General features: G+C 37.3%; 1 protein-coding gene across 9 annotated transcripts in view; it reads left to right on the top strand.

Moving 5' to 3' along the window:
* The window catches only part of LOC129726750 (uncharacterized), a 124,945-nt gene extending 102,806 nt beyond the window's left edge, over positions 1–22,139 (top strand). For all 9 annotated transcript variants that reach the window (XM_055683812.1, XM_055683803.1, XM_055683811.1 and 6 more), the window contains exons 6-8: positions 11,344–11,680; positions 20,678–20,802; positions 21,012–22,139. In XM_055683812.1, coding sequence (XP_055539787.1) covers positions 11,344–11,680; positions 20,678–20,802; positions 21,012–21,124 — 575 coding nt within the window. In that variant the 3' untranslated portion in view covers positions 21,125–22,139. The remainder of the gene's footprint in view (positions 1–11,343; positions 11,681–20,677; positions 20,803–21,011) is intronic.
* Positions 22,140–24,838: the final 2,699 nt, after the last annotated feature.

The raw sequence follows: 24,838 nt of genomic DNA, 5'->3' as shown, positions 1-24,838 counted from the left end.
CATCCCTGGCCGAAGCATTGGGATTCCACATAAACGCTTTCACAACTCGCTTGTGATCCTGATCACTAATAGAACTTCTATTCTGACCGCATTTCTCCTTCTGTTCGATGCTCAGAGTTTCGTTACTGCACGATTCCGAGTTGTTTTTCGATGTTGTTTTCCGATGATGATGTTTTCTTTTAGTTTTCTTAAACCTTACAGCGATAAAAATTCAGTGTAAGCAATTACCAAAAACGTAAATTCCTACAACGTTTTTCTCGTGATGCAATTCGCCCTTTAGGTTAAACGAATTATATAGGGTAACGGGGGTATTTTGGCCCACAGTCATATTTTGGCCCACCCGGTAACATTTTACGCATTTTATCTGATAAATTCAGTGAATATTAGAAAACTATGCATGTAACATTGAATAACACACCTAAGAATCATACAACACTATAATTTTCGGCGAAAAACTGGCTCTAGGTAGTGTTATTTTGGAATTATGATTATGGTGTTATTTTGGAATTATGATGTATGAAACATATTCAAAGTTATAGCTGAGTCAACTTAAAATCAAGAGGAAGTGGTAATATACAAGTCAACGTCCGGAAGCTATTGTAACAAATATGTATGCTTTTGAAACAATTCGTTGTTGTAGTAACATCAATAAAATGTCATAGAAACAGTTTGTATACTCTAACATGTTGGAAAAAGTTGAAAAAGTGGTTAAACACGCATGGCCGAAATATGTTTGCCTCTTTCTGAAGCAAACATATTTTGGCCATGCCAAGTTTTGACATCTCCCTGGATTCCCGTTCGGCCGTTGCACGTGAACAAAGAAGCAGCTTGTGACAATTTACAGGTAATAACTTCTTAATTTATCACATTTAACGATATGAAATTTGATGAGAATGCCTGTCAACCGCTAAAAGCCAAATCATTTCATTTTTAGAAGCTCAAAATTTACAAAAATTCACAGCAGAAAGATGTTCCTCAAACCCACTGTTTTTGCTCTAAAAATACCGATGATGATCTTAAATATAATTAGTCCGAACTATTACCATTTACGTCTGTAGATATGAAGGTGGACCAAAGTAAAAATTTGGTGGACCAAAATATGTTTTTAGTACTTCGTAGAAATTTTGATATTTCTAGGATATTTTCCAATATATTGCATTGTTGAACGGTGTATATTAAAATAGACACGTAGCTTTTAACAATGCAATGGTATAACAGAGTAGGTATTTATGTTGAAAAATTTTGTTTATTTTTAATGAACTGTGCGAACACTTCCCAAAGCTGGCCAAAATACCCCCATTACCCTACAACTTTACAAATATAGAATTCAATCAAACCAGACATCTTCAATTGGTTATGGGCCGTAAGGACAGAAGGTAATTTTCAACAGAACCATTTTTAAGTAGTTCGCTTGGGTAGCTGCGTAGCCGAAAGGTAACAGAGTCCGCTTTGTCAAGCGGATGGTCGTGGGTTCGAATCTTAGTAGAATCAGGCCATTCGATGTAAAAAAGGACTTTGAGTATGGGTTTATTCTCAGGCTCAGGGACTTCGTCTTATCAATAAAACTGGCCAGAAGGACGCACGACGAAACTTCTCCAGGGAATTATAATTGGTGATATTTGGCAGGAGGAACGAGGCTCGGTATAGGAGAACAGTAAGCGTGTAAAAGGAAGGGTAGCACATTACACACAAGCACTGGTAAAAAATAATAACAAGCATGCCACTTCTCAATAGCGGTATTGCCAACAATAAAAGTGTGGGATACAGCAGAAACCCGGGCATATCTCACAATAGATCAACGGTTCTGGTCGCAGTGAAGAAGTCATATAGGAAAAAAAAGTAGTTCGCTTTTATCAATAAAACGATTCCTTCTCCTCAAATTGAAGACCAGAGAAGGAGTGCGGTGAAACCGCCTGAAGGCTTTGCTGTGGATGAAGACACGAAGCTCAGTGCATTAGCCACCATCTGTTTAGGTTTGGAGAAAACCGAGTACAGTGTTGGCCGCGAAGTACACCAAGAAAGTTTGAGACTAGCTGAATACATTTTTCGAAGATGACGGCATTTATCGAGGGATAATTTTGCTACCGCAACTAGGCCTGCCGAAGTTATATGCTTCTATTATGAAGGACATGGAAGCATCAGGTTAGGCGTTGTCAGCCTACACAGCCAAGTTTAAGATTCGGTGAGACCTCAAGTCGAAGAAAAGACCAAGAAACAGCAGTCGAGAAGGAGCGCTCTACCACGGGGAGTAGTACTAGAGGCGTAGCAAGGGTAGTTAATTAGGTGAGACTGAGGATGACTCCTGTTCTAACTGCAATAAACCAGATCAGTACTCGCTAAATCATTCCGTTCGCAGTTTTCGCTTTAGGTGATGCACAGCAGGAAGAATGGAACTTTGGTGGTTGAGAAACCTGAAGTGATGATTTGGAATGCGAATTAGCAAGGGTTATCGTTTTCGAGCCAAAGACAAGTTGCAGTTGGTGAGCACGGATCTGTTAGAACTTTTTGACGCTCTTTTAATTGACGGAAGCTGGTTCTTCATAAACTTCATCGATGATGAAACCAGAGAGGTGTTTATTTACAATTTGAAGGAAAAAAACCAAACAGCGGAAGCAAAAGTGGAAGAATCTACGTAGCAACATCGGCCGTGAATATATTAATTCTAGGTTCAAAACAGAACATGGCACGAGTGCGACATCAAACGACGTGATTATACACTTCCAAACGGAGTGAAACTGCAGGATCGGATAAACTGCTCCATATTCAACAGCGTGTGAAGCATGTTGGACGACGTGAATCCCCTCAAAAGTTTTTAACTTAGACGGACAATAAGGCGGCTGAGTTAAATGACCACAACCTCACACAAGTGCTAGGCGGAGAAACCATATACGTAAAAGAGCCAGTTGAAGATATTTGGTGCAACATCAATAGAACATCAACGGAAGTATGAGCGTATAAAACTGGATACGAACTCCACCAAATGCGATTTCATGGTCTACGCTTAAGATAAAAAAAGGTTATGCAATTTGGAGAAAGACAGAATCATCAGCAGCCGTGACAAAATCATTGTGAAAAAAGAACGCTGTGCATTTGGAGGACCGGAATATCCAGTTGACTTCGAGACAATTAAATTTACCAAGTGCATCGACAAGATACCAGCGAGGTTTGCCAGGACGTATTACGTACGGACTAGGCGAGGACCACGAATGGAGGAGGGATGGAACAATCTCATTAGTGGAATCAACAAAAAGCAGCTCATCAGGTAGCGAAATCAAAGATGCAGACGAGAAAAATTGCACTCCCTTCACAATCAGTAAAACAAGTCAATCCAGGGCATGCGTTGAAGCATACTGACCGGAAGCGCCTACCACCAGGTAAAACTAAATTCCTTATAATTTTGTTACCGGCCAAAACACTCCAAGATTCCGACCAACAAGACGACAGCCCGCAGGATGATTTGACCTCGAACAGCAAGGTTTTACGAAGATCATACCGTGTTCATGGCGTACGTCTAGCGCAAGCTTAGCGATGCAATGATCTTCATTCGGTTTCCGAAGAGAATCACTGGTGACCGGGACAAAGTTTGCAGCCTACGGAAAGCGTTATACAACCTGAAGCAGACCAGCCGGGTCTGGAATAAAACGCTGGATACTGCCCTAAAATAATTTTGGCTGGAACCATCAATGAGCGCTAGCGTGCCATTACTAAAAGTTGATCAGAGAAAAGCAGTTGTTCCTTATAACCCAAGAGGACGACTTCTTTACATTCACCAACTTCCCAAAGATGGAAAAGAAACCATTGAATATCATGCAACCTATTCTATAGCAAATTTCTTATATTCCACTGGGTCTGTGGAAATCTGCGCGAGAATAAAGAAGCGATATTGGCATTCACGATGCTAGAAAGAAATGCCAGATAGCCCCATTTGGGCACTAAGATTAAAGAAATTCGCTATTACATAAAGGACTTCGGGGAAGCAAACTTCTGTCATAGTCTCCGAATCTGACGTAGCATGGAACGTGGAATGCCAACGTTGGATCAGAAGCAACTTGTCGAAGAGCTGCTAGAGATGTACCAAATGGAAAATTACCACACCGTTCAAGTCAAACCAGCGGTCACGATGACGACGAAGGAAGGAGAGGATGACCGAGGTTCTCTGCGAAAAACTTTCCACTGCAAGTTTTCTGTCTTTGGATCATACCCGGCTAGATATCTGCTTTGCTCTAAACGTGGTCAACCAGTTCTGCAGTAGTCCTAAAAGCGAACACTGGGAGGATGTCATAACGTTATCGGAACAATCGATCTCCTATCAGTATCACCATGAACGGATTGGACACCTCCATGACCTAGCTTGTAGATATACGTGCATAATTCACTAGAGAATGAATCGATCGACCTAAAGTACGTGAGCGCATAGAAGCGAGCAGCCGATGAATTCACTAAACCATCCCGAAGTTGAAGATCATTGTCGCTTAATGTTCTTTGAAATTTAAGGAGGGAAATTGGGATCACGGAAATTCTGATTAAGGGGATATATACCTTTTTGGTCGAGAAAAATGAGGGAAGTTTGAATTTATTTTTAAGTACATAGCACCATTTTCATTGCATCAAAGTGGTATTTTTCTAAAAATACAGTTTATCAACAACAACAAAATATGTTTGATTTTGAGATATACCAGTTATTACTGGAGTGATGGTCGTTTCCCCGAAACGTTATTTTTTTGCAGAGGCTTGCGGTGATCCTGATAGAGACTCAGCGGGTCAACCGAAATCAAAAAACTCATATCATATCATTAGTTTAGAAGTGTGCCGGGTCCTTGAACGATCGCTTTTATGAGTATTTTGTTTTCAGTGCAAACGGGAACGTTTTTCCCAAAAAATGCACGTTTTGAGAGCTAAAAATTGCATTTGAAATTATTTTTGGGCAAAATGTAACAGTATTTTTCAAAAAGCGATCGTTCAAAGACCGGCGAATTTAATTACGAAAATTTAAAAAAAACCTAAATTAATCCACCTATCGGTCAGACCCAGCCTTTCTCATTCAAACTTTTCATTTGTAAAAATAGATTTACATGAACGCTTCAATCCAATGAATGTGTATTCACTTTTTGGGTTCAAAAATAATGATGTTGTAATATAAGTATAAAATATGAAATTTGACGTAATGTAATGCTCAATAAATAGCGAAATAAAAGTAATGATTCTTAATCGCGAACAATTCAATCACGAGCGATACCGGCAACATTCAAATGGTACGACAGCACATTTAAATTATATTGTGGCCACATATATTTATCAAAGCAGGTATAGTTTTAAATAACCTTTGAATTTCTTTTCCTTCCATAACTTTTGAACCACATATAAAATTGTTATGAAGTTTGTTATTTGTAAGTTTGAGAGATGACTCGTTCGTTTGACACTAGTAATGTTCAAATAAGTCGTGTAATCTTTGAGATAATAGAATTTCGTTGTTTTATTAACAATATAATACATAACGGTTGCTTAGTTCGATTATAATCAAATGAAATGGGAACGTATAGGGCAGCCAAACTTTGAAACCACGTGTTAAATCATAATTCATCAGTTAACCCTTAACTAGCCTGTTCATCTGATAATACAATTGATCAAATCGGTTGTGTACTTTCTGAGATAATGAAGTTTCGTGATTTTCACAATTCGGTACATTACAGACGAAGTTACAGTTTGATTGCAGTAAAATTCAATAGGGTGTTATGAGTCAGATAGACCTTTCATCTGACACTAATTTCGTGAAAATCGGTTCAGCCATCTCTGAGAAAAGTGAGTGAGTTTATGTATTCTTCGGAATATGTTTCTTTTCATAGCTAGATTTCACATTTTTAAACATAATAGGCAAAGTAATAGTCCGATCGCAAAAAAATCAATAGGGTCTTATGGGGTAACTAGACCTTTCATATGACACTGATTCTGTGGAAATCGGTCCAGCCATCTCTGAGAAACATTAGTGAGATTAAACAGTCTTCAGAAGACGCTTCTTTTCATAACTTTAGAACCACATGTGCTATCTATATAAAATTCAAAAGTTAAGGGTTTTTAAAATAGCCCGTTCTTTTGAAACCAATTTTGTTCAAATCGGTTGTGTGGTTTCTGAGATATTGATGTTTCGTGATTTTTACATTTTTAAACAAAACCTCTGAAATAAAAATCCAATTACAATGAAATTTTATAGGGTCTTATGGGGCAACTAGAACTTTCATATAATTTCATTAAAATCGGTCCAGCCATCTCTGAGAAAAGTGAGTGAAAATAAAAATCTGCATATACACACACACATACACACACACACACACACACACACACACACATACAGAAAATGCTCAGCTCGTCGAACTGAGTCGAGTGATATATGCCATTCGGCCCTGTGGAGTACTTTCATATCTTCGGTTTTGCAAGTGATTGCCATACCTTTCTAGGAGAAAGGCAAAAAAGAATTATTAATTAAAAGAATTATTAATTAGGAGTAAAATATTCGTGCTGAAGAAATAGCGAAATAAAAGAAATGACTTTGAATTTCGTACACTTCATTCACGAGCAGTGCCGGGAACGTACGAATAGCACAATACCAAATTTAAATTTTGTTGAGGCCGTATGTTTTGATCAAAGCAGTTACAGTTTTAAATAGTCTTTGAATTTCGTTTCTTTTCATAACTTTTGAACCACATATCAAATTGCTATGAAATTTCTTACTTGTGAGTTTGAAAGACAACCTGTTCAAAGGACACTAGATATGTTCAAATAAGTCGTGTGTTCTTTGAGATAATATAACGGTTATAACGGTTGGAAAAAAATACGATTATAGTCAAATGAAATTGGAACCTATAAAAAATTCACACTTTTCATTTGACACTCAGATTGTTGAATTTAGTCCAGCCATTTTCGGGAAAACGAGTGAATTTGAAAAGTCACCGGAACATGTTTCTTTTCACAATTTTTGAACCACGTGTTTAATCACCATAAAATTCATCAATTAACCTTTAACTAGCCCGTTCATTTGATACCAATATTGTTCAAATCGGTTGTGTAGTTTCTGAAATAATGAAGTTTCGTGATTTTCATATTTTGATACATTACAGACGAAGTTACAGTCCGATTACATTGAAATTCAATAGGGTGTTATGAGGCAGTTAGACCTTTCATTTGACACTAATTTCGTGGAAATCGGTTCAGCCATCTCTGAGAAAAGTGATTGAGTTTGAGTAGTCTTCGGAATATGTTCCTTTTCATAGCTGGATTTCACATTTTTAAACATAACAGGCAAAGTTATAGTCCGATTGCAAAACAAATCAATGCGGTTTTATGGGGCAACTAGACCTTCCATTTGACAATGATTTTATGAAAATCGGTTCAGCCATCTCTGAGAAACATGAGTGAGACTAAACACTCTCCAGAACACGTTTCTTTAAATAACTTCTGAACCGCATCTTCAATATTCATGAAACTTAAATGTTGAGGGTTTTTTAAGTAGCTCGTTCATTTGAAACCAATTTTGTTAAAATCGGGTGGTTAGTTTCTGAGATAATGATGTTTCGTGATTTTCACATTTTTGAACATAACCTCTAAACCAAAAATTCGATTGCAATGAAATTTAATAGGGTCTTATGGGGCAACTAGACCTCTCATTTGCAATTAATTTCATGAAGATCGGTCCAGCCATCTCTGAGAAAATCGAGTGAGATTGGGAGAGCGTTACACACAAACACATACACACACACACATACAGAAAATGCTCAGCTCGTCAAACTAAGTCGATTGATATACGAGATTCGACACTTTGGAGCACTTTTATACCTTTGGTTTTTCCAGTGATTGCTATACCTTTCTAGGAGAAAGGCAAAAAGATGAAGGAAATCGGTTCAGTAGTTTTCTCGCAATCAGGATCACGGCAAAGTCATTTTTTGAGAAACACTATTGAGCAAAATCATTTCAAATCGCCTGGAAATACGCGAAAATTTAATCGACTATTTTTGATTTGTATGAAACTTTGCACACGTATTTGGCTTAGCAAAGATTCTTTACACCCATGAGTTACATTCTAAAAGAGCGTATGCTTTTTGGCATAGGTTTTATTCGAAGCATTGTAGCCCAGAAACCGTTGGTTGTATAGAAAAACTGTCTGAGAATAAGTTATAGCGAATCGAAAATGCATCATAAAAAAATATCCACTGTACAAAAAAAAAATTGGTTTGACCAAAAAAAATTAAAAATAAACATTAAATTAAAATTTAAAAAAAGATTGAATTTTTTTTATTTTTTTTATTCAAAGAAACTTGACGTTAGTTAATACGCAACTTTTAAAAAAAAGTCCAGGATGGAGAAATGAAAAATTTGTTTTTTATGGTAGATGAATTTTTTTATGAAAATTCCAATTCAAACATTTTTCAAAATATTTGTATTCTGATGATTTCAAAAGATGTAGAGAGTCATTTAGAATCAAAAAGCTCTTGGTAGTAAACATTCTAAAGGCATTGGTTTTCGAGTTATTTTTAATTTAAGCTCGAAAAATTATAATTATTTAGGAAAATACTCGTTATTCTTAATTTGTCCATGGTTCTCCAGCAAAAACCATACGTTCATTGGAATGCTTGATCAAAAATATACAATTTATTCTTTGACAACAAAACGATTGGGCGAACGGTTCTCAAGAAAAGAGTTAAATGTTCTAAGTGATATTAATATATATAAGAATCAAACATTTATTTTCGAGTTTTATTATCTTAGGAGCATATTTTTTATGACATAGATACTTCACAGAACTAGTTTCACGTTATATTTTATATACATCATAAGTAAATGATTCGTCATCTTTTGAAAACAGTTTCGTTTGTATCTTATTTTCTGAAATCGGAACAAAAGATTAATACTTTTGTGTGGCAGCTATTATTATAGATTTTTTGGAAATATTGCTCCATTCTGTTACTGTTTGTTCATATTCTTCATATGATACCCAACTAAATGATATTTTTGATTAATTTTTATCACTTTTCTGATTAGACCAATCATACAATTCTTTTGCGCTTGTAATGGGATGTTCATGTACTTTAGCTAAACTTGCATTTCCTACCATTCGTTTTAATATGCCACCAATTGCATCGCATGGGCCTTTACCATGAGAAGTCGCAAAAAAATTCCACTCTGCATCGACTTTATATTTTGTTGCAAAGTTTTTCTATTTTTATATTGTGAGGCAGCTCCATCAGACATTAATATCGCTTTTTTCAACTCTATTGTTGTTTTCAAAAAACTCAATAATTTGGCAATGAACACCTGAACCGCAACAGTATCATGTACTTCCGATATTATGATGAAGCTGATATTCTTAAGTGTTCCAGATTCTGAATAGTAAACAACGAAGGGATGAATGGTGGCTTGACTATCATTCCAATAACTACACGAATCACAAATTGATAAAGACGTATTAAAATGAGCTTGACTGTTCAATATTTTTAATTTTGCAATAACGTTTTCGTTTAATTTGCGTAAGCTTGATTAGCACCGATGATCAGGAAAGGGTTTACAGCATTTGGGCTTGGTGTATTTATATACGAAAACAGATATTATAGGATATTGGTAGCGTACTTTACAAACAGTTATTATTAGTAAACAAGTAGGTAGTGTTGCACGACAAACATATTTTTTTATAAAACATTCGGCAAGGGGGAACGTGTAGGTAGGCTAAGGTTTAGCGCTTGAGTTATTTATCCAATCGTTTTGTTGTCAAAAATGAATTGTATATTTTTGATCAAGCATTCCAATGAACGTATGTTTTTTCTGGAGAACCATGGACAAATTAAGAAAAACGTGTATTTTCCGAAATATTAATAATTTTTCGAGCTTAAATTTAAAATAACTCGAAAATCAATGCCTTTAGAATGTTTACTACCAAGAGCTTTTTTAACTCAAAATAACTCTCTGCATCTTTTGAAATCATCAGAATACAAATATTTTGAAAAATGTTTAAATTAAAATTTTTATAAAAAAATTAATCTACCATAAAAAATCATTTTTCATTTCTCCATCCTGGACTTGTTTTTAAAAGTTGCGAATTAACGTCAAGTTTCTTTAAAAAAAATAAAAAAAAAATTCAACTCTTTTTTTTAATTGAAATTTAATGTTTATTTTTAATTTTTATTGGTCAAAATATTTTTTTTTGTACAGTTTGTATTTTTTTTTATGGTGCATTTTCAATTCCCTACAACTCATTCTCAGACAGTTTTTCTATACAACCAACGGTTTCTGGGCTACAATGCTTCGAATTAAACCTATGCCAAAAGGCATACGCCCTTTTGAAATGTAACTCATGGGTGTAAAAAATCTCTCAATCTGTGAAAAATGCTCAGTTTGCTAAGCCAAATACGTGTGCGAAGTTTCATTCAAATCAAAAATGGTCGATATTCGACCAAAGGCGATTTGGCGTGATCTTGCTCTATTCCAAGATAATCGCGTGTGAAATTTCAAGTTTAGCTTATGCAGCCGTAGCGAGGCGCGCTGCAAATCGCCATAACATTCTCCTTATTGCTCAGATCTTAATAAAAATTTGTGAAAATGTTCTCAAGATGTTGCACTTTAAGATAATGAAAAGTTTTCGATTTTTTGGAAACTCAAAAGGAATATAACCCCTTAGGAGGAAATTATTTCTCTTGAATATTATGCTCAAAACTGTTTTCATATTTTTCACACTACATCTCGCAGATAATCTGTAATCACATTACTGTTAATTATTTTAAACGGGATTTGATATTTTTTAAATGTTGTTATTATGCAGTTCAAAAACTAGATAATAGCGACAAATCTATAAGTGTAAAAATATCATTTGGAAACCCGTTTTGTGTGCTACTTGAGGTTAACAATGGTTAAAATTTAATTTAACATTTTTTACTTTTAGTATTGTGCCGTGTCAAATAAATGCTGTGAAAAATAAATTCTTACTTTTATGTGTTTTCATGCTGAGCCAAATCGTAGCACCTTGTGCGTATCAGATAATTTCGATATTTTTAACGTTAATTTAAGGTCGTGATGAGTCTTTTACCTAAGAAGGAGAAGTTTATCCATGCCCTAGTGCAGGTTTCGCTTCTTGCACTTAGTGTAAGAGTTTATCTGCATTTACACATTAGTGTAAGGATGTTCCTCTTAGAAATAATAATAATTAGATCTTGTAACTTCCACTCATGGACGTTATCATTGGTTTTGTTATTGAAATAATGAAGACCAAAAATGTCTTACCAGCATAAAATGAATCCAGATAGTCGATCAATTCTCAAATTAACAGGATGTCTTGTTTTTTATTTTCTCCCACATATACCACAGAGCCAGCAGTTCGAATAGTCGACGAGATTGGATACGAGTTCTACGACCGGTACTATAAATTAGGTAGCACAATCGATATATCATGTCAGGTGTCGCTGTCGTATCTGGCAACGCTGCCAACCAGGATCCCACCAGTCTCGACGGGACAGGCTGCCAACAGTCTACTACCGGCAGCGCCTAATAGTGGCGGAACGAGTCCGACTAGCTCCAAATTCCCACCCGGTGGAGTGACAACTAGCAATAATAATAAAGATAAGACCAGACAAGCGCTACCGCAGAACATCGTGTGGAAAAAAGACGGCACCGAGCTGCCGAAAGATGTCAAGCTTAGCTATAGGTGAGTAAATGTATACGATCTAAATGGCTTAATATTATAGCTTTCTCCAGGAAGGGTGCTCTTATCGTTGTGATTCAAAATGTGTTAAGAACACTATTTTGGGAACTGCGCTAGCAGAGGTTATATTCATGGTGGCGCGAATATGTTTTATAATAATGTTCTTATCTCCAGCAGGAAAGGTTTCAGTCTCTAACATTCTAAATAGCTGTTAACCAGTGGTTTCCATCCTTTATAGCTACGCGACCCTCTTTGTGGAGCATACAGAGCTTCGCAGCTCATTTTGCTTTAGCGAGAGCTCCGCGGTACCTTATGACAATTTAAGGGATTATTAACCCATAGAACATAGAATTAACATAGAATATTCTTTTGATTTTTTTATATATTTTATTATAGAAATCATACACATACACTAACACTTGGGTATTATCAGCGAGTAAAAAGAATTACCGAGATTTCAATAGCATGAGATTTCAGTGGAAAACTCGGTTATACATCAAAATACCAAGAAAATCTGTCGAACTTCAGCAAACTTCTCGATAAGATTTCACATAAACACCCGTAAATTAATACCGAAAATCGTTGAAATATGTTTGGCACTCAAGAATTGAACCGTAATTTTGTTAGGAGAATTTCAATAAAATTCACTGAAAATAGTATTTTGCAATGCGTCACTTTCGCCTCACGATTTTCAATTAAAAATTATTTTGTCGGGTCGGGTGATTCAATGTAAATTGTACTTTGTAAATCCCTCAAATCGTACCTTAATGAATTTCCAAGCAGACAAAATAATTTTGCTCGTAAAATTCATTCATCATTATTTTTAATGTAAGACTTCATCAATCTTATGAAGTGATTATACATTTTTTCGGTAAACAAAAATACTATTTCGCACAGTTTTACAAATTTTGTATCAGAACCTCCACAATCTTTTGCATCAGAATTCTATAATTTGGTTGTTTAACGTGAGAAAACATAAATCGTACGTATAATGGGTTATACATCCTAACACAAATAATAATCTCATAACTGTTTGGTATATGATCTGATGGTAAATAGTAAATCTGGACACATACAACAACCTATAATTCGGAACTGTATGGTGAAAAAATCAATGATTTGATTGCAGTACTCCTATTCAACTTCAAGTATCCAAGTTTTACATCATTTCTCCGTTTCTGACAAATTTTCGAACTTTTTTCTAAATACCTTGCACAGTTAAAGAGACGACTGAATCAACATGTTTCTTTCATGTTGAACGCAGTTGTTTGCCGTTGTTGACCTTCCCCCGTCGAGGTCGTTGTTTAGCAAGTGCCCAAAATTCTTCAAAGGGGTCGAAACTGCGGACAATTTGAAGGGTTTTTCTCTCATGGCATGAAATCGACGTTATTAGCTACATACCACTTTAGCACCACTTTAGAGAAGTGTCAGCTAGCTAAATCAAGCCAGAACATAGTATTACCTTTATATTCATGAACGAATGGCGAAAGCCGTTCTTTCAAGCATACTTTCATGTATACCTACCTACACTTGATGTCATTGTTGAGGAAGTGATGAAAGGTTTAAATAAACAATGCTTATCAGACGTCTTGGCTATTAAATTCTACTTCAAGTGCCGTTTCAGATGTTTATTGGCACTGTGCGACCATTTTTTATCGGGCTGAAACCTTGCACAGATATTTCTATGGGAGAATGATGCCATTTTGTGCTATTGTTTTTTTTTTTATTCACAACTCCTTTTTGAGGAGCTATGTAATAATGCTGTGTAGAAAAAGAATTGATGAATAGAAATATTTTTTGATTCGAAATATTTTTTTATTGGTGTGATGTCTTCGATAAAGTTTGCTGTCTGAACAAAATATACACTCTGAAAAAAAAATGTTGAAAAAATTGAAACTTAGTTAACCTAAGCTTATTTTCAAATGTATAATTTTATCCATAAAAGCTTCGAAAGATTATCCAAATATCGAAAGCTGCCGCTCATGGAGAAATGGGAAACAAAAAAGTTAAAAGTTTTCAGAAAAAAAAGAAAAAAATAGCAAGAACGTATGGCTTGATTGGTACAACGTCTTCAACAAAGTAGTAGACAATAATTTTGTCCTTCCAGAAAAAATATACACCGTGAGATAAAAAAAATAAGAAAAGAACACAAATATAATTTTGAATTAAAAATTTAAAAAAAAAACTTGCTTATTATGAACATGATTTCACTCAGCGCAGGAAATAGTCCCGACGTTTGATAATGTCAACACAAAATCCAGGACATCAAGTCTGTTCGTTATTCGTTTTGTAGAGTGACTGCAAATCAATCAGGGGTGCTGTAATTTCTTTCCAAGATGCTTACAGTTCCTAGGAGTAAATAGCACTCCGTTTCTTGATAGTAAACTCACGATTACGGTTAGTAGTACTCAGATGTGTGAAACTCATTTTTACTACTTCAATTGAAATTATGTGGTCGTCCTTAAAAAGACGATTGGTTTTCGTTTCCACAAAACCGGGGACATGCCTGCATGTCGACCATGCATTTCACACAGAAAGGAGATCCAAAATCTAGTGCTGCGGAAGGTGCTGTTTATTCTATTGGTCCGTCAGCTATAGTAAGGCAACGAGCCGTCTGCTGCAGCTTAAATTGCTGCTGGTAGAATCAGTTCCCAGTAAACCATTCTCTTACAACAGTCGTTATTGCTACCCGATGTTGTTATCAGCTGCTACTAATTTGGGACCGTTTCCCCCACCATCCGTTAGTTAACTGATTGGTTTTTGAGCAAAAGCAGGCTCTTATTTAGCCCAAGTGCATAGCTTACTTACTTACTTTACTTTGTTGGTTAACGAACCGATCATAGGTCTAGGGCCGAACGAATTAGAGATATCAAGCTTCTTATGTCTTGGAGAGTCGTTCTCCAGTCTCCTCGTACACCAGCAGATCCACCTCGTGCGAGGCCTACAACGGAGTCGACGGCCTCTTCCTGGTTCTCTACTGAAAATAAATTTGGCAACTCTCTTGTCAGGCATTCTGGCTACATGTCCAGCCCACTCAGCCCATATCAGCATCTATGTATAACCTGGTACAAATCGTGATTCATGCGTCTGCGCCACACTCATTCTTCCAGTTTACCGCCAAGTATCGATCGCAAAGCTAAACGCTCAAAAACTCCGAGCACTCGTCGATCAGCTTCCTTCAGTGTCCATGCTTCATGTCTGTAAAGGGCCACCAGAAGTATCAGCGTCCTATACAGCGCTAGTTTTGTGCGAATTTGCAAACTACAGGACCTTAGCTGGTTGCGTAGTTCGTAGAAGGCTCTGTTTGCAGCTGCAACTTGTCGTTTCACTTCACGGCTCATATCGTTGTCACATGTCACAAGCGTACCAAAATAAACGAATTCATCAACCACTCAAATCGTTCCCCATCTATCTCCACCTCAGCACCAACACCACGGGAACTCCCACGCTCCCTACCAGCTACCATGTACTGGGTTTTGGTAGGGATAATGACAAGTCCCAATCTCGCAGCTTCCCTCTTGAAAGGTACGGAGGCCTCCTCCGCGGCCTTACGGTTGATACCGATGATATCGATGTCGTCCGCAAAACCAAGAAGCATGTGAGATTTCGTAATGATCGTACCGTTTCTTTCCACGTTTGTTCCTCGTACTGCACCTTCAGGAGCGATGTTGAACAATAAGTTAGAGAGCGCATCCTCCTGCTTCAGTCAATCCAATGTTAAGAACGCGGCTGATGTCTCGCCAGCTATCCGCACGCACGATTTCGATCCCTCCAGCGTCATACGACTCAGTTTAATTAGTTTCGTAGGGAAACCATATTCCAGCATCAGATCTGCCAGAGCTCGTTTTATTTTTCAATGAGTCGTATGCCACTCTGAAATCCACAAACAAGTGGTGAGTCGGTAAGTTGTACTCCCGGAACTTATCGATGATCTGTCGCAGGGTGATGATTTGATCCGTCGTGGAACGCCCCTGTCGAAATCCAGCCTGGTATCCACCAACAAAGGATTCCGTTAACGGTCTCAATCTGAAAAACAGGATACGGGAGAGCACTTTATATGCGATGTTCTGCAACGTTATGCCTCGATAGTTGCCACAATACAATCGATGACCCTTCTTATAGATAGGGCATATGAGGCCTTCCAACCAGTCATTCGGCATTTTTTCCTCCGCCCAGATCCTTAGTATTATCTGCTGGATCGCATAGTACAGCCGCTCGCTTCCCGCTTTTAGAAGTTCGGCCGGGATACCGTCCTTCCCAGTTCACTAATCGCCTTTTTCATCTCCTCCTGTGTTGGTGACTCCATAGCTTGTTTGTCACTCGTAATCATCATCCTGTTCCTGCTCTGCTCATCCGGCTCCTCACCGTTCAATAGCGCCTGAAAATTTTCCTTCCACCTAGCTGCAACCGTCGGTTTATCAGTAAGCAGGTTGCCGTCCTTGTCATTACACATGACCGTCAAAGGGAAATTCCTGCTCTGACTCTGTTGACAGTTCTATAGAGTCTCCGCACCTCGTTTTGAGCATAGCTGTTCTCTGCGCTGGCACCTGCTCCTCGTACTCGCGCTTCTTCCAACGGTGGGTTCTATTTTCGGCAGCTCTTGCCCCCCTGTACCTCTCTTTGTTCTGACGCGTAGCCGCAGTGAGCATGCGGCTCCAGGCACGGTTCTTCCTATCTGTCGCTCTCTGGCAGGCAATCGGCATCAAACCAGCCGTAACGCTGTATTCCACGCGTCGTGCCTACCACCTCTCTCGCAGTCGTTACGATGGCACCGTGGATACTGCTCCACAGCCCATTTATGTTTTCCGCTCGTTCATCCTGCTGTTCTGCGATCCGTTGATCCAGCTCTCTGGCTGCTGCCACGCCATCAACTTTCAGCCACCGAATGTTGAAACGCGTCGTTCTTTCAGTACGAGATTTCAGCACGTTCGACAACCGTGCGCGGATCTTACAAACGACGAGATTATGGTCAATGTCAATGTTTGGTCCCTGAAAATACCTAACATCATTAACATCTGAAAAGTGCCGACCGTCAATCAGTACGTGATCTGGGAGCTGGCTTATCCATTTAGATGCCTCCAGGTGTGTTTCCGAAGATTTAAAAGAGGAAAACAAGAGCTACTTATGATCATAACTCTGACCGCGGCCAAGTTTATCAACCTCAGGCCGTTTTCTTTGGTTGACAACTGGAGGCTATGCCTTCCAATGACCGGACGGAATAATTCCTCCCTCCTGACCTATGCGTTTGCATTTGCGATGACGACTTTAGCGTAGTGTTTTAGGCACTCGTCATAGGTTCGTTCATAGCTTTTCATAGAACTAATCATTGACTTCATCGGATTTGTCGTTTGTCGGTGCGTAGGTGTTGATTAAACTGTAGTTGAAATATTTGCTATTAATCCTCAACACGCATATACGGTCATCTACGGGCCTCCACCGGATGACTCTTGTTTTCTGATTTCCATGCACTACGAAACCGACACCCGTTCCGCTGCTTTGCCGCCACTGTAGTAGATGTGGTATTTGAAAGAAGTGTGTGTAATAGGGTCTACTGTGCGGAATTCCCTTACCCGGAATTCGGCCACCGAACCTCCTGAATCGCTGCGATTTCGACTCCCTGTCGCTATAGTTCTCGAGCAAGCAAGCCAGCTCGCTCCGGTTCATTGAGAGATCGGACATTCCAAGTACCCAATTTCCAATCGTTTACCTTAGGGGCCGGTCAATGATTACGTAAGCATATTTTTCCACTTTTTCAATCCTCCCTCCCCCCTAGTAAGATCTTACTATATAGACTAAATATAGATTTTTATTATAGTTTGAAATGAAAAAAATCGGTTGGAAACTGAGTTCTGAACATTCAAAAGTGGATAATTTTCGTGACGCTCTCGATGTCTCCGTGTTTCGAATTTGTACCCCTGCTATATATGTTGCCCTAAGGCGTAATTCAACGTCAAAACTATTTTATTTTTTACACGAAGAATATATCTTTCGGAAGGACAAAATTATGACAAATTTAAAAAAAAATGGCGAAGACACTATACCAATCAAACAAACCTGGTAGGCGCTATACATATTTTTTATCATTCATATTCATTCATGAATTTCGCGATTATTAAAATTAGTTTATTGAAATACAGGTCGGACTCGATTCTATATAGTCTCCGATTCAAAAATCTTGAACATTAGAAGGGGAAGAAAAAAAGCTCAAACCGTTTTGTTCATTTCATTGGTTTTCCGACAGCATAAATGCTTAATTTAGCAACAAACAAGTCAGGTGACAGCGAGAGTGTCGTCGAAAGGCAAGCGAAATAAATAATACCATTAATAAAGTGTTCTTTTTCTACGTATTTTTGAGTGCAAGTTACAAACGTCATAACTTGCACACCAACTTTGATCAAAGATATTTCTTTTTTTTTTTCGTCTCGGTGTTATTTATTTTTTGCCACCCCCTCTGCTGACTTTGATAACCTTGGACATAAAAAGAATTCGAAATTTGTATCAGCCTAAATAAGAAAAATTTTATTTTTGACTCATCCCCCTAAAAGTCAGAAAACACATTTCTTACCAAAAACACGTATATCTTGAAGTAATTTCTGATGTAATTGCAGTCAAATGTAAAGAAAAATTGCGATAAGTGTATATTGATATGTCAGCTTTTTTTTTCATATATTTAAATTTTCAAAAATTAATGGCTTTAAAATTCATTTTGTTTTTTGGAACATGTTGATTTTTTTATTTTTCACTCCTCCATCATCAGATAATCAGAGTTTAGCTAATCGTTTATAGTTTTCGTAAAAAAAATAATAAATTCTCAAAAAATCAGCCTTTTGAGATAACATTTTGCAATGTGGTGCAAAAGTGGTTTTCTCCGTAATTTTCAAACATGATTTTCAGCAACACTTATGAAAAAATTCAACAAAGAACTGAACTTTTACTGCAAAACGCAATTCATTACGACAATTTACATACTAAAGATTCTTGATATTATACCGGCATCTGAGATTTTGGCATATTTACATGTGATGGAAAATTAAGATTTTTAACAAAAATGCCAAATAAGGTCAGTATCACCATTACGCAGTGATTTATTTTCCCGTTTATGTGCGATTAAGGAAATTGTGATTCAAATGTTGACTACAGCCATAGCGTATGTTCGAAGAAGTTTCAGAATATTCAACAGAATGGGAAAAAATTGGTGATTATGCGACTAATGAGTGAGATAAAATATTATTTTAAAAGCAGATTAAGATAGGCGTGAGACACCTCAATAAAATTTAAAAATTATTAAAACAAGAAACTTTGCCGCACATATTACGTTTCTTTTAAATTTACGTTCTAACTTTTTTCCCAAGTTTTTTACGAAAATAAAAAAAAAATTCTACTAAGTTATCAGCCATTCGAAAATTCATTTTTTTCTGAACATTATTATTTTTTTATCTCCCAAAATAAAAAAGTGTTTTGACATTTTTGTTAAAATGCTTAATATTTCAGCTCCCCGATTAGATATCAAGGATCTTTGTTCATGTATTTTTTATATATATATATATATTATCTCGCTTTGCAGTAAAAGTTTCATTTGTTGACCGAATTTTTTTTTATATGTGTTTTTGAATCTCAAAATTATGGACACAATTTACTTATTACACCGCACCGGGATCATTGAATCAAATAATTAGAAGCGATGTTGAACTAAACCACGAAAAGAATTCAAAAATAACCCTACAAAAAATGCAGAAAGTGGAAAAAATGGTTTTCGAGCGGGTTTTAAGCTAATCAAAAGTCTTTTTTTCATAAACCACGTTTGGGCAACCTGTAAACATTTCTTTAGAAAGTCAAAATATTCTACAAAAATATTAAAATAACATTATACTCCAATTTAGGGTTGAGAACCTTGACTTCTAACCTCGATTTTTTTGGGATATTCTACTGCAAACTCAATGACAAATAAACTAGCACGAGCCACATTGGTTTCAGTTCTGGATACGAGAAAGAGCAAAATCCGATTTAAGTATTATCTCCAACAATTTTTTCTCGTTTTTAATGAAAGGTTGAATAATAAAACATATTTATACTTGAGAAAAAAAAATCGGTCACCGTTATTGTGCTGCCACATGATGCATGAATATTTTGGCATAGTTCTCTATGTTATAGTTATTTATTTGGTACTTTTTAACGCTCTCGCTTCTTTAAAGTTATGGTTCATACTTCTTGAAAATTGTTTCCCAAATTGCATAGAAAATAGGACATATAAATCAATCACCTCTGTCATAGAGAACTGTGCTATAATTTTCGTGCTCCGCTTGGCAGCACCTTTATGCAATGAGAATGCTCAAAAAACAAAGCGCCTCCTGCGAGTTAAAAATTAATGGAGACGTGTGGTTATTTTCAGCCAACAAATTCGGTTTCTGTTTTTTTTTGCGATGTATCCAAATCATGCACTTTAATACAATGATGTTTGAAATTCAATAAACAATTAAAATTATTAATAACATGAAAGTAAGTGCACAAAATTGGTTTAATGTTAACAAAAATTCCAACATCATATCAAAGGTATAGTTACTCCGGCCAAAAATTGGCAATACATTTGAAAATCACTTTATTTAAATTGGGATAACCTACCGCAAACGGTGTTGTGTGCACATTGATGTCCCAACCCGAAAACATGAGGAAACAATGAAGTTAACAAACTGCCAATGCAATCGACATGCCTCAGTCCGGCAGGTTTACATAAGACGAGTAATTGAATTTTCACAGCGAAGCGATCATCTGCCGTTCGTTCAATTTATTACTCCCACTGTCACGTTCGCACATTCACATCTGTTGGGTGTCATTGCGGTTGTCCACATTTGTTGCAATCCGCTGCGGAAATGCGTCTCAACGAAAACAATTTCTATTAGCACTGAATTGAAAACATGATTACGATAGTTCAATACTGCCCGTTTGTTTCTTTGTTCGTTTTCCTGTAAATGGCCCGCACTGAAATGCTCTAATTATTTGCAGCCTCTCGAAGCAATGGCTCCACAGCAGACTGTCCATAATACAAGCCGAGCGGACACACAGCGGCATCTACACATGCACGGTGGCCGACAAACAGACGATCTCCGCACAAATCCAAGTGCTGAATGGTACGTGAACTTATATTCCTATCGCTTGCACCGGATGTGTGCCTTTCGCTCTAGTGCCATGCCAGTGCAGATATGCATCGGACCCCTCAGTACTACAATAGGCGCAAGAAAGGACACATCCCGGAGAATACGTGCATGTATCGTGCCTCACTTGGAGGTACGAATAACCCGCAGTGTATGCTAATGAAAATTTTATTTCAAAAATCTAGGCGAAACTCCGGCTGCGGTCCAGCACAACCGTGGCGACAGGGAAAGGACCATTTCAGCACTTATCTTCTATTGCGTCCTTTGTTGGATTCAACTGCACATATCCTACACGTAATGGTCCCGTGCGAAGCCCGCAACTCGCAAGCGACAATATATCAATCATACTGGAAAGGCGCAACCATCAAGATTAATTATTCCTGCTGCTGCGGTGGTAAGCGGCGCACTCACCAATCATTCGCCAGTGAAATCATTATGAAGGCTTTGGGCCGAGAAGCAATCCCTTCAGCTTGCAGATGGTCGTGATCGGCGCTGAATTTCGGCCGTCATCCGATTAGGAAAGATTTCGGCGAGAATAATGAAGCGCCTTCAGCGGAACAGAGCAACAATGGAAACCCAAGAGTCATGATTTATGTATCATTTTTCATCCCGTACAACCACTATTGCGCCGCCACCAGTCTGCGGGTGGCTGATGATCCCGAATAAACGCTCGTTTAATCGCCATTTCAACGTCATTTTTATTCCACTGGTTCTCACCCCAAGAGTGGCGGCCGGACATCCGAACAGATTTTGGGAAGAAAAATTCGGCAATGGAACAAGAATAACTACCCATCTGATTGCGAAGTATACAGTTGAAGTCATGCCAATGATAAACGGTCAAAATTTTGAGGAAAATCAAAATAAAATCATTATTTTTTAGGAATTGAATTTTATCGAATTGTTAAAGGTTTATTGTGAACGGTTATGTAAATACACTAGCAGATACAAACCACTACTGTGACGAATTGTTTTGAGTGAACACTGGTTCACTTTGCCAGTTAGATATTCTAGTGGATTTTGAAAATAATGGGTCATTAGTATTTTCGGCGGAATTACATTTTAAACAAGATGATGATGCATAATGTTAGTGGTAAACTGTATCTCCAAAACAATTATTATTGAATCTATTATACAACAAACTCCTACCCATACACGTACACGTGCTGTAAAAATCAACCCAGCTGTATCTAAAGTGATGAATGTTTAATACTAAAACAAGAATGCATAAGCAGTAAAACATTGTACTAATGAATTACAGTGAATAAAAGAACATGCACGGAGAGAGGCTCGTGCATCGTCAATGAAGCATTACATATCATTGTGTTTTATTTTCCTCTTTCTCATAAACTAGCTGAAGAACTTCCTTCAAAATTCGTGCTGTTTTCATACTATCAACTGAACTTTATAGAGAGCTAATCAAGTTGATTGGTCCGCTGAATAAATTTATGAACCATCATGTTTATCTGTTTACCCGACCAATGCTTTTTTTATGGTCCGTAGTCAATTCTCTTGATTTTATTTGAAGCAGAAAGTACATCACGGGGTCCCCATTAGGACGCACATCAAGGGGCCTTCGTCGAGATGCTAACTGCCGGTACCCGGATAACTGGCCCATAATGAAAAACAACATGTTGAGAAAACAGCGATTTAATAAAATTCGTGAATTTTCGGAGTTCCAGCAATTACATCCAGAACCAATGACCATAACAGTTTCATGGCACCACAAGTTTATCGTTGAGAACAAAAAACATGGATGGAATTGGTTTTGCGGGGGGGGGGGGGACAAAATATGCGGGTACATTTCAAAAGTACTTGCATATTTTGTCCCATCACATATAAATTCAACTAGCAACCGGCAGTATCATTGGCAACGTAGATTGTACTACAGAAAAACAACATTAGTCTAGTTAGTTAAATGACATACTTCTATATGCCTAAAATTATCCGATATACACTAATCTGGAGCAAAATTATATGTTTGCAGTTTGTTCCACTATGCAATGGGACTGTAATGCGGGTACTTTCAATATGGGACAAAAACAACTTGGTATTTTTTCGATGTTTTTCCATACAAAAGTATCAATTTAAATTTTTTTCCAGAAAATATGATAACAATTAAGTCGATTCCCGATGATAACTCAAAAGTGACCAAAATCAGTATGGGACAGTTATGCGGGTACCGGCAGCTAAGGGCTGATTGCTAGGGTATAGTCTTATCTGCCGGTCTGTGTGTTTTGTCCGCTTTTGCTGACTTTCCGCATCGATTATTTTCCATCCGAAAAGCGTACAGCCGTAACCTACCAGATCAATGCAAACAGAAAATTAAGGCTACCCAGAGAAGGAGAGTACAAACTCTTTCCAGACAAGTCATGTTATTTGGCAAGCTGGCAATTTTGTCGTAGACATTGAAGTCAAATTAGTACACTAGGTAAGCAAAGAGTCGGAATGCACCTATCCAGATGCTCTGTTCCAGCAAGTGCCCTCCGGCATCAGCACTAAATGTAACATCAAGCCACATACCACGTTGAGAAGACACAAAAAAAACGAGTTTTTTTTGTGGTCTCCTACATTCTAGATGAAAGGGTTATTCTCTAAAGTGTTCTTCACATGCAATACTGCTTATGTTTGTTTTCCACAAAGGGATGGAACCAAACAGAAAACGGGAAAACTTACACACGTTTCAATATGCGAATTCATTGTCAAAAGCATTCTGTACAGTTTGCATGAGAAAGTCAAAAGGAGAGAATGGAGTTAGGCTGAGCAAGGGACTAACCGAATCAATTTTACTGATACTGTTGCCTAGAATGTTTTGTAATGACTTGACAAACGCTCGAATATTTTTATCTGAAAGATCTAAAAGCGTTTGGTTAACTAATATTTCTATCAATTTCGAAAATCAACAAATGTTTTCCATTTTGGCACATTGTTTACAGTTTTTTGACGAAAATTCACGGCCAATCTTACAGCAACATAATAGTGCAAACTAAAGAACCGAAAACATAGAGAGCGTCACAAAATTGTTACGAATGCTTGAAACTCAGTCTGTTTCTAACGTATTTTCTTTATTCTTATAGCAATCGACTGGAAAACTAGCTTTGCGTCCAATAAAATGCGAAAAATTGTGCTTATGTGACACTAACCATTGTACAGTGCTTTTTCGATTTTACCACGATCAAAAAAAATTTACCGTGAATTTGAAATGAAAACCGTGAATGATGAAAATTCTATTTTTTGTGTTGGATTCAATTGAAATTTATGATATTTTGAGTAAAATGATGCACTTTCATGGTTGAGGGGGATATAAGTTCAAGATAAAAATGAATAAACACGAAAAGGTTAGTTTATGATAATTTTCTCCATTGCATTTTCGCAGACTTTCTCCCGGCTATTATACATGCAATATCAATGTGTTTTGGACTGCCCATTCTTTAGCATAGCTAGCAGAGTCTAATACTTGTTTATGTAATATTGTGGAACCGCTAGATTTTATAATTTTTAAATCCACGATCTATGAGGATCAAACTGTAGGGCTATTTGAGTTGTTGACAGATCTTTCTTCTCAACTGCTCTCATAATACGTAACGTTTTTTTAAAGCGTGATAAAATCGAAAAAAAAACGTGAGAAAATCGAGCGTGAATTTGGCGAGAAGTGATAAAAACGACTGTTGATAAAAGCGAAAAAGCACTGTGCTATTAAAAAAATTACAACTTTGTCCAACGCACATTTCGACCAATCAGAGTTGAAAACAAAGTCTAAATCAAAATAAATAACCTCAGCACAGCCGACACTGAAGTATACAAAGTATATTCACCCAGTCACTGTTTACTGTGAGGCCAGGGAATCAGCAGACGTTGAAAAAAGTGGCAGTCAATGTTGAGACGGTTTGCCTATCTATCTCTTAGTGATTGAATTGAAGTGTTTGGACTTTGAATCACGGCCGAGTTCTAGATTGGGTCCTAAAGCTATACCAGTTTTTACGTATCATTTAAAAAAGCCGCTTTTTCTGAGCAA

This window comes from Wyeomyia smithii, chromosome 3 (genome assembly GCF_029784165.1).
Source record: "Wyeomyia smithii strain HCP4-BCI-WySm-NY-G18 chromosome 3, ASM2978416v1, whole genome shotgun sequence".
Taxonomy (NCBI): domain Eukaryota; kingdom Metazoa; phylum Arthropoda; class Insecta; order Diptera; family Culicidae; genus Wyeomyia; species Wyeomyia smithii.
Note: the sequence above shows the minus strand (reverse complement) of the source record. Positions and strands in the feature narration are given on the sequence as shown.